General features: G+C 40.6%; 1 protein-coding gene and 1 long non-coding RNA gene across 7 annotated transcripts in view; one reads left to right on the top strand and one right to left on the bottom strand.

The window, feature by feature from the left end:
• MAP7 (microtubule associated protein 7) overlaps positions 1-19440 on the bottom strand; it is a 171018-nt gene that overhangs the window by 45533 nt on the left and 106045 nt on the right. For all 6 annotated transcript variants that reach the window (XM_020898704.2, XM_020898699.2, XM_020898700.2 and 3 more), the window contains exons 2-3: positions 14821-14922; positions 8170-8247 (exon numbers count right to left, since the gene is read on the bottom strand). In XM_020898704.2, the coding sequence (XP_020754363.2) occupies positions 8170-8247; positions 14821-14922 (180 nt within the window). The remainder of the gene's footprint in view (positions 1-8169; positions 8248-14820; positions 14923-19440) is intronic.
• LOC110140318 (uncharacterized) lies at positions 448-19080 on the top strand. The gene is made up of 3 exons (XR_002314710.2): positions 448-507; positions 14541-14627; positions 18842-19080. It is a non-coding gene; the product is annotated as an uncharacterized lncRNA (long non-coding RNA).

Raw genomic sequence — 19440 nt, 5'->3', positions numbered from 1 at the left:
ATACCTGTGAAAGACATTTTCTTTTGAGACAGGAGAGCAATACTGTGCCAGGATTTCTTATCTTCAGAGCTAGGCTCCATGGACTGTTTAGCTAGGCCTCAGCTAAAGTCAGTAGAGTTTTGCTAAAGCACACATAGCGATGATTGTCCTTGGAATCTCGCTGCCTCGACCCTAATCCACTTTCACTCCTCCAAAAATGCTGCCATCCTCTTCCCTCGTTGTCTTACTGAGCCCAGCCTACTAGACCAGGAAGCACAAAGGCCCCTCTATCTCTGCCTCCCCGGAGCTCAGAAGCACTGGCTTCTCCAGTCCCAGGCATGTCAACCAGTCTCTGGAGTCACCTGACCTGCCGTCCTCACATGTATCATCACAATCGTCCTGGTGAGCTGTGCTCAGCTTTGTGCTGACACCAGGTGATTTACAGGCAGTACCTTCACAGTCACCTGGCGAGGGAGACACGGCTATTAAACTTACAGAGAAGTGAAGTAACCGGCCTGAGGTCTCACAGTAAGTCCGAGGGGGGACTGGAATCCAAACTCTGGACTGTCTAACTCCAGAAGCAAACAAGAAACCATTATGCTAAAAGGCAGGATTTGGAATACTTCCCATGACTAAGGCTCCTCCTCTAGACTGGGAGAAGGTGGGCACCCCAAGTGAAGATCCTGATTTTCTCACATCACTCTTGGCCTTCATCATCCATTTACAAGACCGACCCCTGACTTTTCAGGTTTTAAGACCTTTTCACTGTCAGCTTTACAGGCAGAGTAAACTTGGGAGAAATAAATAATGGCTGCTTAGTCACAGTGATTCACCTGATGTTACAGCTTCAGCCTGTGTTATTTAATCCATCCCACAAGAAGCGCTTCTTCTTCCCAGTCCTCTGCCTGCCTCCTGATGCAGAGCTGCGGTATGCGCTCATGTCCGCAGCCCTCCCACTCACGAGCAGTCTGACCCTTGGTTGTTCACAGCCTGCCTGGCAGCCTTGCGAGACTTTGTACACTCAATTCATCAAGAGACAACTTTAGGAAACCAGAAGCCACGGGTGACCACAGATCTGTCAAAGTTTAATCCAGCATGTATTTGGATTAGAAAGACTATTTTCCAAAATCCCAAAGTCTGGGTTTTGGGGGTGTGTGTGTGTGTGTGTGTGTGTGTGTATGTGTATTGAGGACAGTTTTGTCAAAACCACTGACTTCCTTATATGTCTAGCAATAATAATAATAACGTGACATATGAAACCAGGGACAATTTCACTTGTGATTCTAATCAGAGTACGGCATCACTGGTGATTTACGAATTAATTCTACTCTGTCAACATTTTTGAGATGAACATTCTAAGCCAGACTGAAAGGACCATGTAGGTCTTGACCACACCTTTATTAACATTGCTGCCCCTGAGCTGACAACATGCTGAGACTGGAGGAGTGGGAAGGCAGGCAAAGCAGAGAAGTTGTGGCTGGAGGGGCGAGAAAGTCTGGTGAGTTTACCTGAGATACAAGGCGAATATAATCTAATTGAACATCAAAATCGTTTTCATATTATCTTCTGGTTGTTTCTCACATATTACATTCTGACAGATCTCCTGCACAGCTTTGAACTCGGCCACGAAACCCACTATGAATGAACTGAACGAGGGACTTGAGAGATTTAATTCTTTTCTTCATGAGCGACGGGAGTCACTCACACAATTCACTGCTAATCTCTGGTGATTTCACACTCTCGAAAGCCTCTGATCCACACCTTGAACTTAATCTGCATCACCTTCAGAAAGGGAGACCTTATATCTTCCTAAACACAGAAAACTTCTTGCCTGCTCAATATTCCTCATACATTCCTTAGAATTTGTCAGCATACTGTAGGATTATTAGTTTCATAACATATATGAAGACTAAGCAGTTTCAAGGCACAACCATTATATAGATTATCTTTGTGTCCTTGTTCATCTAATTGAGAAACTGCATCAGAAGGAGATTTTCAGACTTGTTTGACTGGATGTTATAAGGACAGATATTACCTGATAATTTGGTAGTATCTAATTAATTTGCAGTATACCTGCTGCACATACATTGAAATGCACAGACTATTTGCTTACCATTCAACCAACAGTTGTTGGACATCAACTGTGTGCCAGGCACTTTTCTAGGTACTAGGCTACAGAAGTTAAAATGACATAAATCCTTTCTTATAATAAGCTTATATTCCAGTGAAAGCAGACAAGACAATAAACAAGTAGAATATCAATATATACATGGTTAGATGTTGCGAATGACACGGAGAAAAACAGAGGGTGCTAGTTTGGGGAGCTGCAAATCTGAGGAAGATGGCCAGGGAATGCCTCACTAAAGAGACGGCATTTAAACAATACCTGAAGGAGGAGAGAAAATTATTTACACGCATCTCTCAGGCCAAATATTCCAGGTGGAGGGCAGAGCAATGTAAGTTCTAGGAGGTTAGAAAATTGATCTTTCACTTCAATAGCCCCAGGGTTTCTAAGCTCAACAGTGACCCCACATCAAATACTAGGTGAATGAATATGTGAATTAAAATAGCAATGAAATAGCTTTTTAAAAAAGGAGGTGGTGGTGGTAGTGGTGGTATTACTTTACCTAAAGTCAAAAATTTATATTACATAAATTTCACAGGCTTTGATTCTTGTAGATGTTTCAGAAGAGAAGTTAGTAACCAGGATCTATCCAAGTTCTTACAGACTCTTAATGACCCCAAGGTGAACAAATGGTCAATGCCACAAAATATTTTCAAAAAGATGTCAGAATCTGCTCCAACACTTACATTTACCCTCTGGTTCTATGTCAAGTGGACAGTGAGCACAGCACGCACATAACCTGCTTGTATGTGGAAGCGGAAAGGCCTTTCCTCTACATGAGAGCTGGGTATGTGCCCAGCTCTGAAACCTGAAAAAACCCACCACCCGAATCCAAAGCATAGGGACTGCTCTATTTAACAGCATCACCATTTGTTGAAGAACATAAACATGGACCTTGGTGACCCTGTACATAAACAGCTGATATGGCAGAAAGAAAAAAGGGACCATTAACTATCCCATTTTTAAAGGTTCAGTTCCTTCCTTAAGCTAAATTATCCCAGTGCATTTTTTAAAAAATAAAATAAAAGACAATGCATAAAATAACTTACATCAGCAACTGTGAAAGGCTTACACAACAGAAAGTACAACCATTGAGTTAATTTGCTTCTAAGTGGGATAATACAGAGTGAAGTGCTTAGAACATTGCTTTGCCCATGGTCAGTGCTCAATTAACATGATTATTAATAATAATATTATTAGCATTTAATTAAAGGTTTGAGTATAGTCAGAAAATATTTATTATATATCTGTTTTATATTTAGCCCTAGGTACTGGGATAAAAAGAATTAGAAAACTATGACTAGACTCTTTAAAAGCTTAAAATATATACAACTAAAAAGTTCTATAAAGTCCCAATAGAAGTTCAGTAACATATAAAATAGCTAAAACATGATAGTTATGCAAGATACATTATATAGTAAGAAAATGAGAGTTTCCAAAAGGGAAAAGATCATAAAAACTAGGAAGGCTTCAAAAAGAAGGACTGGAAGTGAATGTGACAGAGCTGGACGAATGAAGTACATCAGTGAGACAGTTTTGGGTAACAGAAATCTAAATTTATTAAAGTGTGCAGTAGGATGATAGCAGAAGCAGCAAATTTAAAGGAAAGGATCTGAGACCGCTGGTGAAGACAAGAGGAGTACTGGACCTGTGACTTTGTGGGTTGAGGGGCAGGGTGTGAGGCAACCTCCACCTACAAACCTGAAGCCACAGCTAGAGGACCAGGCTGAGTCCAGACTGACCAGCGGCACCTACAAGAGGCTCAACAGGCCATCGTGGGGCCTAGGCAGGCAGCACTGGACCGCCAGGAAGAGAACATGTTATTCTGCGAAAGATTCAGTAGTTAAGGCTGGCAGTCAGAAAGACGCCAATGCCTCCAGCAGCAGCAGAAAGTATCAAAACAAAAACAACCACAACCTGAAAAATAATGCTGTGGGGGTGGGGAAGGGTGGAAGGCATATTGGTGCAAGTGACTGGTACATGGCAATCACTTGGAGTGAAAGTTGATGGACAATTTATGGTATAGAAGTTGAGTTTCAGATGACAGGAAAGCATCTACTACCTTAAAGAGTGAGTTGGGAATGTGGAACCCATAATATTAAAACAAGAGAGTAGAAATCATGAGAACAAATAACAATTCTCCCCACCTATCCCAGGAAAAAAACAAAATTAAAGCTTAGAAAAGAGATGGTAAAAATAGTCAAGAGAGAAGTTTGAAGGAATGGTCTGAATTAGAGTCAGATGAAATAGACTAGTTGAGGACATTTCTTCATGAGAAAACCTTTTAAGGCAGAAAAATAAAGCTTTCAGAGTATATATGCCCAACCAAATGAACAGAACAGTCCCACACTTCAAGAATTATCCCTGATTTTATGTGATAAATTGAAGGATAATGTAGAAACAGCAGGCCACATGACATAATCCTATCATAATGCATTAAAGCATGACTCAGAGATTTAACCCACAGAAAGTTATTAACAGACCCTCTGTTTGCAAAACAATACAAACATGACATGTCACCCAAAGCAAAGATCTTTATTCTCCTTTGCTTTTAAAAATGTGGTCTTAAAAAAAAACTTCAATGATTTCAATATTATTTTCAGTGTACATTCAACAGTAAATAATCAATTTCAAAAAAAAAAAAAAATCAATTTCATCAGCCAATTGCTTTCAACTTTGTTTTGTTGGAATTTCTGGGATATATTCTTTTCTTTTTTTTCCCTTTATACTTGGAAAGCTTTAAACTTTGAAAGCTTGGCAATAGTTGATATTATCAACTGCTTTTGTGTTTTCAAAAAGCACACTCCAAAGATCTTTGAGATAATAGCCATTCCTCCACCCTACTTGCCATTTTTTCAAAAACACTATTCTACTGCCATCATAGTTTCTGCAAAGCACAGTTTAGGGTAGTTTATCAGATAGCTCTTTACTTTTCTCTTAGTACTAAAATTTTTTAGAAATAGCTCTTTTGCATTCTAAGGCACAGATTAAATCAGATGCTAGATTTTAGATGACTCTTTCACAAACATAAGGGCACATTTATATGTTTGTGTATTTCTGAATATTAATTTCTACTCAGAGAACTTAAGTGGAAAAGAACAGGCCAAAAGACATTGGGTTAAAATTTTAAAAGAAAATATAATTAACGCAGAAAAAATAAGAACATAAAAGTGCAGGGTAAAATAAAATATAAATACAATAAATAAAATGCTACTTCATTAAAACTATGACTGTCAACAACAAGAAAAGAGATCAAAATTAAGGAAACTGTAGTATTAAATGCAGCAGGGGTAAGAAGGAAGAAAAACAAAGCCTAGAATACGCTGTGTGTACTAATTGCTCAGTTGGGTCCGACTCTTTACGACACCATGGGTTGTAGCCTGCCAGGCTCCTCTGTCCAGGAATTTTCCAGGCAAGAATACTGGAGTTGGTTGCCATCCTTCTCCAGGGGACCTTCCCAACCCAGGGATCGAACCCAGGTCTCCCGCATTACAGGCAGATGCTTTATTGTATGAGCGACTAGCTCACCAAATAAGTAAAGCTGTGACCACAGGATAATATAATAATTTGAACTTTACTCTGACCCATGAATTAATCTGACGATGAACAGATGTTGGGTCTGTTGCCACCTGTCCTTGCACCACTGATCTGCAGTCCGCATCTCTTCCAGTTCCCTGATGACTCCGTCCATCCTCCAGCTGGAAGCTCAGGCGGTCCCTGACATCCCCAGGCTGGGTTAGGTTCTTCTGTGGATTCTCATGCCCCATGTGCGCACTCCTTCAACACCATCCTCTATTAGAATCGCTGTGTGTTTATCTACCCTCTCCCACCTCCCACTAGACTGCAGCTAACCCTGGAGGGCTGGGTCTCAACCTTTATTCATCTTTTTAGCATAGTACCTGGCAAATAGCAGTTTTAACATATATAAATTAATGATGCATGTTCTATACCATTGATGTATGGTCTGAAATATGATTTATTTTTTTTCCATTTTGAAATATGATTTAAAATATGGGGTTGTATATTAAGAAGAAACCCAGCCACTTAACAGATAAAGCAAGGCAATTTACAGGGAGAATCTGCAGGCTTAGAGCTATACAGCTTTATAGCATAAGAAGGGAAATCATTATTGTGTGAGCAGCATAATCATGCTTTCCATGATAAAACTAGTAACACCTGGATTTGAAAGACAAAGAAACCCAAATGGAAAGACATGAGTTAAGGTGGAAAAGCTAATTCTTGATGGGATTTAAATCATAAAGGAATAGTCTCCTCACCCTGTGGAGCTCAGGCAGCTATGAATCCACATTGCAATGCTAAGGAGACATTTAACAGGGTGAAGCCTAACCTGTGGAGAAGGCAATGGCACCCCACTCCAGCACTCTTGCCTGGAAAATCCCATGGACGGAGGAGCCTGGTAGGCTGCAGTCCATGGGGTCGCGACGAGTCAGACATGACTGAGCGACTTCACTTTCACTTTTCACTTTAATGCACTGGAGAAGGAAATGGCAACCCACTCCAGTGTTCTTGCCTGGAGAATCCCAGGGACGGGGTCACACAGAGTCGGACACGACTGAAGTGACTTAGCAGTAGCAGCAGTAGTAGCCTAACCTGACAGGGATGGCGTGGAGAGGAGAGAGTGCTTTTCCCTGTTTGGATGGATTCAAAACCAGAGTGTAAATACCAACCACCCTGGAGCAGCAGTCTGCTGCTTTATGCTCATCTGGGATCTCTTCTTGCTTCTGTAGCTCTGCCTTTCCTTCCCTCTCAGTTCTGATCCACTTGTCAAATTGCCTGGGGAGCAGGGGGCACAGTTCATAAAGGAAGGAATCCGGACTGCACAGCACTCCAAGCAGAGACGAGTGGAACAGGCCACAGGTAGCCCTGTTCCCCAGGAACCTACCAGCCGGAAGGAGACCCCCCAGAGGTGGAGAACGTCAAGCGTAGGCGCAAACTTTAAAGCCAGAGAAATGCGGCTTGTTAACTTCCAGCAAGTCATTGAAATTTGTGTTGGAAAAACCTTGGCAGCAGAAGAAATGACCTCACATGCCCATGATGGCAAGGGAGAGAAGGAGGCCTGTGTTCAAAGAATGTAAACAATGTCAACAGACTTTTGAAAACCAGCTTCCAGTGAACTTCACAAATCTGGGTTCTTGAATACAAATAATCAGAGATGGGATAGGGGGCTGGGTTTCTCTAATTGAAACACTAACTCTTATAAAATGCAGTAGAACTTTAGAAAAGTTATAAGTCATCCACTGGAAAGATTGTGACAACCTAAGTTAGTTCTGGTTTTAAAATATCAGACACCCTGGAAACACTGAGACACATGACTAGACATTTCATCTTTCCAAGGCACATAAAGAGACTATCCGGTCTTGGAAAACTTTGCATAAATGGACATTCAAGCAAAGGAGGAGCTAGCACCAATATCCTTGCTCAGCATCCTAGAAGATGATTGCTGAGTGCTTAGATCTTGGCTTGCTGGTCAGCTAGTCCCGTGACCCAGCTTTCTAGCTGATCGTGTGGCAATACTGCAGTTGCTAAACTTTTGCAAGGGCCTTGGGAACAAAAGAAAAGTCAGACATCACAGCTCAGGTCTTGTGTTTTTCCTGGCAGCATACTGGTAGCATCTGTCTATAAATTCAGCAGCGGTGTTCTTTTAACGTGGAAAGCAGTGAGGGCCCTAGCACTAAACAGTCTCATAACTGGGCACATAAAAAGAACCCTATGCTGACTCTCCTGGTATTTTCTAAGTTGTAAAATGTAAGCTGAGCCAACACGCCTCTCATATATACATTCCTCCAGGGTCAGATGAAGCTGTCATTACACCAAGAAATGAAAATCTCCCTAATCCTGGGCTGGACTTCATTGTGGGTGAAAACTTGGTTCTATGTTTATATCACCTACTAAATTCTGTCTCCCAACCCATCAGCAAAACTCATAAAGGCATGCAAGACACCATTGGCTATTATAGAAATGTCCGTTTGCTCAATGTTAAGTGTCCATTATCCTAGGCGGAAAAAAGTAACATTTCAACAAGAGTGTCTTTGAAAGGGACATACCTAGCTGCTTCTCCCGCTCCTCACGCCGCTCCCTCGCAAGCCTCTGCCGGTCATCAACACGCAGCACAGGTGGCGGGTCTGAAAAGGAGATGGGAGACATAAGAGGAGCAGATTTTTAAAAAATGATATACACTGATAAATATCTCTTTGTCTGGTAAATCTGATGAATGAATTATTACTACATCTTACCTATAGTAACATTACAATAATTATGACCATACTTGTAGTGATGTACTTTATTATAATTTTCCTGAGAATTTCCCAGTATTTTCTTCAATTTAAAAATACTATATATGAGGTTAGATTCTATGAGTTCTCATCACAAGGGAAAAAAATCATTTTTCTTTTTGTATCTATATAAGATGCTGGATGTTAACTAAATATATTGGAATAAATATGTCATAATACAAGTCAAGTCATTATGCTGTACACCTTAAACTTACAGTTTAATTGATGCTGTATGTTAATTACATCTCGGTAAGACTCAAAAAAAAAAAGACACACAGCCAAAACAAATTATGTAAAAACAAATTATGTAAAAACATAATTATGGCTTATTTTCATCAAACACTATTCATGAGGTTTTATGTTCCTAAACTACTGAACTTTTATTATTTTTATGTTTTAATAAGTCTCCTGGGGCTTCCCTGGCGGATTAGTGGTAAAGAATCCGCCTGCCAATGCAGGAGACACAGGTTTGACCCCTGGTTTGAGAGATCTCACATGCTATGGAGTAACCAAGCCACAGCTACTGAACCTGTGCTCTAGAGCTCGGAAGCCACAATTACTGAGCCCAGATGCCGCAACTGCTGAAGCCTGTGTGCCCTAACATCTGCTGAAGCCTGTGTGCCCTAACATCTGCTGAAGCCTGTGTGCCCTAACATCTGCTGAAGCCTGTGTGCCCTAACATCCGCACTCTGCAACTAGAGAGTAGTCCCCGCTCGCCCCAACTAGAGAGAAAAGTCAGAGCACAGCCAAATAAAAAGTTAAAAAAAAAATTTTAAAAAGTCTTCTCCTTAACAACAAATAGAATCCTAAGTGAATTTACTCTACTAAATAGATGGTCAGTCACCAGTTAGATATGAAGAGCCCAGCTTTGAAATCAGACAGGCATGAAATCACTTCTGGTTCTCTCTCACTTGCTGAGACTTGGCCGAGTTACTCACCCAGCTCTCTACATCTTAAGCTGTGACATCAGTTTCATGGGTTTTTACCTGTTGTCTGTGAGGATAAAATAGACCCTATCTAACATCACCATATGGATTAAATAAAATGATGCTTATAACAGCATTAGTACAGTGCCTAGCACTTGCTAAATCTCAGTAAATATCTGCATTCATTGAATACATTAAATACCTACTGTGATCAGGCAGTGTTTTATGTGCTGAAAGGAGAGCTAACTTCCTTTCAAAGACAGAAATCTCTGCTCAAATAAAGTTTGCTTAGGGAAAACATATGTAAAATATAGAGAATGGGAAAAGGGGTAATATATAGAATGTTCTGGAGAAGGAAATGACAACCCACTCCAGTATTCTTGCCTGGAGAATTCCATAGACAGAGGAGCCTGGCGGGCTACAATCCATGGAGTTGCACAGAGTTGGATGCAACAAAGATGACTTAGCACGCACACACGCACATAGAATTGTTGTTGTTTTAATAGCTAAGTTGTGTCAGACTCTTTTGCGACCCCATGGACTGGAGCCTGCCAGGCTCCTCTGTCCATAGGATTTCCCAGGCAAGAACACTGGAGTGCGTTGCCATTTCCTTTTCCAGGGGATCTTCCTGATCCAGGGATTGAACCTGCATCTCCTGCATTGGCAGGTGGGTTCTTTACCACTGAGCCACCTGGGAACGTTGCTGCTGCTGCTGAGTCGCTTCAGTCGTGTCCGACTCTGTGCGATCCCATGGACGGCAGCCCACCAGGCTCCGCCGTCCCTGGGATTCTCCAGGCAAGAACACTGGAGTGGGTTGCCATTTCCTTCTCCAATTGAAAGTAAAAAGTGAAAGTGCAGTCGCTCAGTCGTGTCCAACTCTTAGCGACCCTATGGACTGCAGCCCACCAGGCTCCTCCGTCCATGGGATTTTCCAGGCAAGGGTACTGGCTGAGATAAAAGCTAAGGAGACAACAAAGCAATGAAACGGACTGAAACGGCAGGCTGGACATTCTGGATAGGCGCCAAGGGAATTCTAACTTGATGGTAGCTTGTATGTGTAAAAACATGATGGAAATAAGGGAGCTGTCTGTGCAGACATTCCAAGAGGTGAAAAGCTCAAGTGCAAAGGCCCTGAGGTCACAAGTCCCTAAGATGCTCAAGAAACGACAAGAAGATCTGAGCCACTGGAGCAGAGTGAGATCAGTTAGGCGATGGGGCCAGAGGCTGGGGTGCTGGTGAGGACTTTGGATTATGCTGTGACTGAGACGCCACTACGGGCTCCCCAGCAGAGGTCTATACAAATGCGCTCGCTCTGCCCGCTACTAAATAAAACCAAAAGTGAAGTAATGATGACGACGATGATGATCACACTTAAAATCAGCATTATTTTCCTTGCTACTAAATTAACAATTTAAAATCGCATATTAAAAAGAAAAACCTACTGGAATAATACTTTAGGGACAACACAGGAGTACTTCAACAGATTTAAAGGCCTCGCATCTCAAATGCCTCCTAAATGTTACAGAGCGTGTCCATTTAAGAGAAATAGAACTGTATGAGTGCATGAGAAGCTGCCTAAACCCGGCAGTGCGGTCATGGGCAGGACCAGGAGAGGATATTTTGTGTTTTTCCTTTGCTTTAAGGTATTTTTTTAATATTGATAATATGAACCCCTAATTAGCTCACATTCATTATGATAATTATTTCCCCATTTGCTAATCATTTATGAGGTTTCAAATGTTCTTTATGTAGAAAAATATGGTCTTTGGTCCCAAAAGGTTTTCTCCTGACACCGGAAAAGAGGCACATAGACCCCTCCAGGCACTTTGTTAAGGGTCACAGACAGGGGAGCTTTGCTGTCATTTGTTTTTGGAAATGACAGCCCTATCGAAATGATATTTTGAAGAAAAAAATTATCTAAGAACACAAGCCAAAACGAAGTTAGAAGCAACGACTTCTAGCAGTTACTTATTGCTTAAAAAAAAAGTCTTTTAATTTAAAGTGAGGTTTTACTCCCTTATGAAAACTTTGCACTTATTATGAAACTTGAAAATCAACTTTATTTCTAAAAATTACATGGGCACATTATAGAAAGTCTATAAATAGAGACTATGAAGTAAAATTCTGTTCATAGAATACGGAGTATGTGACATTTCTACAAATTTCCCACAAATTTTGACAAAAATTTTCAATAACAACATAGTCATCCTCATCTACCTTCTTCCACCCTAAGCAACCCTGAGAACCCGAAATCAATACCTGGTGTTCCTGCAGTCATGAGCCAACACTCAAATTATGCAATGGAACACCTGCCTTTTAGATACATAGAGAAAGGGCATAGTTTACTTCTGATTTCTATGATATCACTCCATATGAAAATTACACTCTTCACATGTAATAAACTGTATCCTGTCTGGTAACACCAGTACCTAAGAAACCAGGTTGTATATAGTGCTATAAAGATATATCAATAAGCACTATAAATAAGGCCAATGCTTATGACTTCAATAATCCTCCCTGGCCACCATTATTGCTCCAGCACTGATCTCAACCACTATTTATTTAGAATTTGATTTGAGAAAGCAAAGAACAAATGCAACACATTTCTAAAATATAACGTGCATAGTGACTATCACATGCTAGACGATTTTGGTTGGTTTTGGGACCTGGAGCTAAAAAGCACTGTAGAGTGAAAAAGGTATTCCGTTTGAATTCTGTTTCCATCCTTCTGGTCACATTGATAAGAAGGTCACTTTGGTACCAGAATGTTAATAAAAACCCTGTGGCAGATTAAAGATGGATGTGAACATGGGTAGGGAGGAGCAGGGCCTGGTCAGTTTTGTTCATTGCTATACTTCCAAAGCCTAGGACTATACCTGGCAGAAAGAGGGCATTCAATAAATATTTATTAAATGAATGAAAGAAGAAATGAGCCAGCAACCTTGGCTAACGTTTGGAGCCTACACACTCTAAATGTTAATGGAATTAACATTCCCTATGAGGCCAAACTCATATTTGACAACAGACTTTTAAAAAGGTATTAGTAAATACTAGTGATTACAATTCTAAGGTTTAATAATTAAAAAATGATAAAAATGACCTTTAAAGGTAGGATTTCAGAAAAAAAATATACAATTGAATAATTGCAAGTAAATAGCGAATTTCCTGAAATTTTTTTTCTCCATCTCATTTCTATCCTCATACCACTTTTTTTCTGGAACAAAGTGAAGGTATAGAAAATAGTTTGACATCATGAACATTTCACACTGTTTCCCAATAGATCTAACACTGTTAGAATAGAATTAAGTTACTTAATTCTTAGAAGGAAAAGTTTTTAAGAGAAATAGGATTTCAGTGGAGACACACTTGCAGCTACACTCTGCATCCAACCTCCTACCTGTGATAACTGGAAAGCAGATGGACCACCTAAACCAAGGTACTTTCGAGAGTGAAAGGGCATACTGAAAATAGCCTGTGGTTACATGTGAAAATGTACAATCCTGAAAAATCTGGAACTAAAGAGTGACCCTCAAAGATCAAGAAAAATAAGCTCACTGTGACAAGGCTTTTTATAAGAACTCACTAAACCTTGACTCCTATCTGAACAACTACTGTCAGGATATTTGCATTTGGTTAGGGCAATAGTCAAAATATCCCCCAAAGAGCATGTACTTCTTTTCAAGTTCCTGAAGTAAGAAAAAAAAAAAAAAAAGCTTTAGACAGACATTCCCATGACTCATATCCCATAAAATCAAAAGGTTTTACTCAAGCCTATAACTCCAACATGGAACCTCTGATATCATCTTCAGAGATACTCAGGAAAATAACATGGTGGTTTTAAAAATAAGAGTCTTGATATATCTGTGCTTATGTGTATATACAAGAAAGCAGACACAAGAATACTTAAAAGACACAATCTGAAATGAAACGTCTCCTCACTGAACGTCACTCTAGCAATATAAATCAAATAGTTCTATGAAGAGACAGTCAATTGGGGTAGAAAAGAATTTTCTTTTGGCCTCTATATTTCTATGCACTCTGCATATTTCTCTTCTCACAATGGAAATACTATGTTAGAATGATCTAGTCACATACTGATTTTTTCTGCTACACTTGTCAGCTAGAGAGTAGGGTTATGTCTTTCAATAATATATTCCTAGTACCTACACAGTGCTATTACCAGATGAATAAACAAATTATCAGGATATAAAAGTATAAACTGCACAGTAAAGAATGGGAGGAATCAGAAATGATGGTTGATGGAGAGAATAAGGGAAAATCAGTATAAACCATTTAGCTATGTTCAATTCTCATGATAAAACAAAGGGGATTTTCAGGCTAAACAGCTTCTACTTCTACAAGGATGCCCACTGGATTACAGGGAAAGAAAGTCCATTAGAATAAGCTCTGTGAGGAGAGCGGCCCTGTTGCTTTGCTCACATGGCATCTCTGAGTCCCCCCATACTGGGCAATTACTCAAGAAACATTACGTGTTGGCTGGGCTTTGGGTGGATATATGGACGGATACATGAATGAAAATGTAAACTGACTAAATGGGGAAAATCTCAGCCTGTGAATTAAAACTCCACTGAAACTCCACATCATTCGCTACTAATGGCAGCAAATGCAACATTGCAACTGTAACTTATACATCCTCTGAATGGCAAGGCAGACTTATCTGCTCTGTTCAAGACCTCCTCCACATAGGAAAAAAGACCCCACAAAACTAGGCGGGACAGGGAATGTTTTCTATGGGGCTAGGTAGAGTTATTTCCATCTTTAGTCCCACTGATTCACTGTTCTTGAGTGACTCTGGCCGTGGATGCAGCATGAAGCAGGCTTCCAAGAACCTCAAGAGGGGTTTGGTTTGCCTTTCCCGCCATCACACAGTAAGTCGGTCTCTCCCAAAGACCATCTCAGGGTCGCTGGGCACCCGGAAGCTAGCGCACTGTTTACTCCATTGTTTGTAGCTTGTTTACAGAGTGTTTGCTTCTTTGTATCGCTGAATGGAACAGACCATGAATCACAGGCTATTAAATGAAATTACTGTGTAGGTGTACAATCATTGCAGGCAACAGGGAACAAAAACGTAATTCTATACCAGCATTGCTGTGTGTAATGATTTCCTTAAGTGGGTTTTGAAAAAGTCACAAAAGAGATATGCACGAATGCTGGGCATACAGGTACAAAAAAACTGTGTCATTTCTATCATTTCAGGCAGAATGGAAAAATTACTACCTCTCATACACTGCCTGACAGTTAACAGTGCATTCACAGATACCAGCTTGAAAATGATTCTGAGAGGTGAGTAGGGCTTAGCTTTGAATCTCCACTTTAAAGAACGAAAATCAAGGTGTGAGAGGTTTTCTGACTTCTAGAAATCTGTCTAAATGTGTGTTTTGGTGGCAGGACTGAAACCCAGCTCTCCTAAATTCCAGCAGGCCTAAGACCTTGGGGATTGCCCTCCTTTGTCCACAGCAAAGGCAATGCACAGTACCTGGCTTATTTCCTGACTGGTTGCTGTTTTGTCCTGAAATAGTAGTGGAGGGCCGGTGGGAGGCAGCGGTTTTCTTATCTTGTACCTTGTTGCCATCAGGCGCTACACAGATGAGATAAGAGAGAAAAGACATATTTAGTTTCTCAAAATTTGTTCAGAAACATTCACATATTCAAAATTTGCTGTCAACCTTGGTATCAAGAACTAGGCTAGACTCAGGAAATACAAAGATTAAGCAGCTGATAAATCCTACCCTCAATGAGCATAACGTTCAGTGGCAAGAACACACCCAAGAATTAATAGCCTCAGCTCAACTGACCAACGCTACAGCAGTGGTGTGTTCAGGGTCCACGAAGTCGTCCACCCTGGCTGTTCCAGTTTATACATAAAGCAACCATGAAGAAATAAGACTGGGATCTAGAGCATCTGATCTTTGTTCTTACAAAGGCCATGCATTCGGAACCAAAAAATTCCAAGAACATAACCGAGCTGGTCACCAAAAGGGGACGAGGGATATAATTTACTAGGATTTTGGAAAAGCCTCTAACAAATGTTCAGTAACAAAGATCATTCAAGAGACTAAAGGAAATGTATTCTAGGAAGTGACCAAAGGGCAGAAATACCAGGCAACTCCCTGGTTATATAAAGTATAAAGTCCTCCAGGTAAATCGTTCTTTACACATTTTACTTTAATAATATATTTTTCAAAAGATATTTAAAGTATTTTGCTGCTTCTCATAAGTGGTGTCAAAAACCAAACTCTTGATTTTCCCTGCCTCCTACCCTCTGCCTGAAAATCTGTTTCACCCACAGTCTTCCCCATCCATTCAAGCAATTCCATTCTTCCAGTAGATTAGGCCTGGAGCCTTGGAATCAACTTTGCCTTCTCTCCTCCAATCTCTCCCCAAATTTGATTCAGTAGTAAGTTCTTTCAGCTCTACCTTAAAAATCATTACCTTTATCACCACCTTTCTGATCCTCTCTTCCCTGTTTGACTGGAATGTCCTCTTAACCAGTCTACCAGATCCTACCACTGATTTTCAGTCTCTGCTCATCTCAGCAGCCAGGGTGATCCCATTAAATCATAAGTCATGTCACTCCTCTAACAGCCACCGTTCCACTCAGAGAAAAATTCAAGGGCTGTCCATGGCCTGCAGGGTACTATGTGGTCTGCCCTTTACCTTGTACCACTTGACCTCTTAATTACTCTGCTCAGATCTTGCATACTGACTGCGTCCATCTCAGAGCCTCTGCATGTACCTGAAATGTTCTTCTCTGAGATGTTAACATGGGTCTGTCCTTCACTTCCACTGAGTCTCTGCTCAAATGTGATACTAGAGTCCTCTTGATCTATCTAAAATAGCACCTGTGTCACTCATCTCTCCTCCTTACTCTGCCATGTTTGTGGTCCTTATCCCCTGACACATTGCACATTTATTATCTCCTCCACTAGGCTGAGGGAAATGGAGAATAACTAGAAAATGAGATTCAGTTGTTCAGGGTTTTTGAACCTGAAAGAGTGTGACAGTTACACTTCAGGAAGACTAAATTTAAAAATGGTACCCCAGATGTACTCTAAAAAGTTATTCAATTTGCTAAACCTTTCCCTTTAAGCTCTGAACAAAGAATACACCAAATTTTTATGGATGCCTCTCAATTACATATGGTATTAGCTAGCAGAGGAAACCACAGACTGAACAGCAGAAAGCATCCTATGCCGTATTTTTAACACTGTTTAAGTGCCCAGTTTCAAACAAGTTGTTGGCTTTAAATAACAGGTTCAAACATAAACACTGGTTGCTATAACACTCTCATCCCACATGCCAAAAACAAGTTGCCAGTTATCACTATGTGGCAGGTAAAGGCCACACTAGTTCGTATTGGCCTACAGCCTCACAATTTTAAAGGCAGCCCCTAAAGATCAAAAATTGACTTAATTGCAACTCTGGTGCTCAATATGGATAGAACAACTTTCTCCCATCTTTTGTAAGGTATTCTCAAAATTGCTCATAAAGAAGATGAACAGAAAGGAGTGCACACAGATTGGGAATATTGTGATTATTTTCTTTTTATTATACAGCCACCTCTAGCACATAGCAAATAAAGCCTTAAACTAGTAAGGTGTTTAAGCGATCTTCTATTTATCATTTTTACTTAACTGAAAGATAATTAGGACTATTTGTTTAGACTGTATTTCATATGCATTCATTTCTTTCTTACCTTAGCATATTTGACATAATTTAATCTGTCTCTGCTGATTATCTGCAATGCCCCTAGGCCCGGACAACAGATATCAATCATAGCTAAATATTATGTTACAGTAGACCATGGAGGAGATTCAAAAGAAGACATATTCAGTGCAAGTGACTTTTCCAAATAATTCCTGGGTAATCCCTCTCCCCCCATTTTTGGTTGTAATTTGCTTTGTCTTGAAATTCAAATGTAATATATAAATTTCAATTAAACTGAAAGCTTGGAGGTCTGGTTACCTGAATTCCAATTTACCTATCAATATATCTGATTTTTATTAGACCCAGTTGAGTTGGATCTATCTGCCCACTTTCTTATCATCTGGATCTCAGGAATTCATTTCTATCACAAAATCCTTCTGAGTCCTATTCATAACAAAACAAATTTAAACTTGATCTTAAAATGTGTTATGTTCCTATAAAACCGATAAGCTAAATTTAGTAAAATAAAGGTAAATTTGAAAGTCAGTCTGTTTAAACCCAGATTATGTGTGTGCTGAGTCGCTCAGTTCTGTCTGACTCTTTGTGACCCCATGGACTGTAGCCCGCCAGGCTCCTCTGTCCATGGACTTCTCCAGGTCAGAATACTGGAGTGGGTAGCCATTCCCTTCTCCAGGAGATCCTGGCTCAGGGATGGAACTTGTGTCTCTTGCGTCTCCTGCATTGCAGGCAGATTCTTTATCATCTGAGCCTCCAGAGAAGCCTCTGTGAGCCCTGCCACTTACTAGCTGAGTGACTGTCAGAGTTTCTTGACTTCTCTGAGTAGGTAATATGAGGGTGAAATGGCCTAACTCAGAGGGTCACTGGGAGGATTAGTTGAAAAGATCTATGGTTAAGAATCTATTATAGAGCATGGTCCACAGGAGGTGTTTCGCAAACATTCAGCCCTCCGTCTCTCAGCATTTATGCTCTTCCTCAAGGTCCCAGGCCTCCCACGCTCCCAGGTGGAGAGCGGTGAGTTGAGGTCGTAGCGGAGGCGGTGTGCACTTTGGAGTCAGCTGACCAGACTCTGCCAGTTATGAGCTGTGAACCCACAGCACGTCACTCAACCTCTCAGTCATAATTTCTCCATCTGCAGTGTGGGAAAACACTTTCAGGGTTGTGAAAATTAAATGAGACTGCCGGGTCCACTGCAAGGCTCAATCAAAGGTGGCAGGTATTTTTGGCTCTCCCCCTAGTCCTACACCAACGTGGGAAAGCAGGTTTCTAGTTAGTTCCTCTGGGCTTTGCTTGCTTAACGCTAACAGGGAAAGCAAACTTCTGTCAAGTTGGTGACAGCAGACCTAGGGAGCAGAGCCTGGCTCTGCCGCTGGCTTCAGAGGTTTGCAGCTCAGCTACAAGCACACCTCCTGGGGGCGACAGGAAGGTAGGACTTATGTTTCCTGACTTAATCATCAGTCTTTCTGGGGCTTAGAGAGATGACAGTTTTCTGAGCTGTAATACCTTTCAAGTTGCCAAAAGTAAGGATAAATCTTCAAAAAAGAAAAAAACTCACTCACAATAGCAGGAAAATAGTAACTTCTAAGAGGGTTGGTGTTTTGCAGCCCCCCCCCCCACCAAGCAAATGGCAAGGAATTTTGCTGTTTGAGAACAGAATGAAAATAGTAATTTATCCATTTTAAAATTTCCAACATTTAAAAATCTGGAAATCCTAGGTAAGTAGCATGTAGGATCACACACACACTTTTAAAAATTACCATTAAAATCCCAGTTTTAAAATGACCCAGATGACATTTCCAGTATTATTTATTTGAATCTCTTTCATTTTTCAGAAAAGAAAACTGAGCCATATACTATGACGCTCAACAAGACATTGCCGGCCTTATAAAATTTTTATTGATCTTCCTGCTAGCTTGAAAGCTTTATTCCATTAGCATCACATGTAAAAGTGTTAAAGAGAAGAGGAAGGATGGAGAGAAGCACCCTTGCGGTCTGGGCCTCTGTCTCTAAATCACTCTGCAATAGAAGATGCAGGCAGCAGACCTTCAGAGCTTTCATTTAGTAAAAAATTCTGCAGCTTCAGGAAGTGCCACAAATGTGTGTTTACAATCGACCTTCTTTATGACTCACTACTAATACACTCCTTGCAAGGTCTTTCCATGAAGGTCATGGGGTTCTCTCTGCTTTCGGTCTAAGTTTCACTGTAGGGGCTGGTTGAAGTGCCTTCTCTCATGTGATGAAGATAACTGGTCCAACAAATGCTTCATTGAGTCAAAATGCTCTTATAAGACATTTATGACTACAACTTTAGGGACCATGTTGAGCTTAAACTCAATCACAGGTGGTCTTAACCCCCACAAAAATAATATATTTCTGTCACTGTTTTAAATCAAGTATGGCATATGGGCTGGGAAAGAGCAAAACTTTAGCC

This window comes from Odocoileus virginianus, chromosome 34, assembly GCF_023699985.2.
Source record: "Odocoileus virginianus isolate 20LAN1187 ecotype Illinois chromosome 34, Ovbor_1.2, whole genome shotgun sequence".
Lineage (NCBI taxonomy): Eukaryota > Metazoa > Chordata > Mammalia > Artiodactyla > Cervidae > Odocoileus > Odocoileus virginianus.
This window is presented reverse-complemented; position numbering and strand designations above follow the sequence as displayed.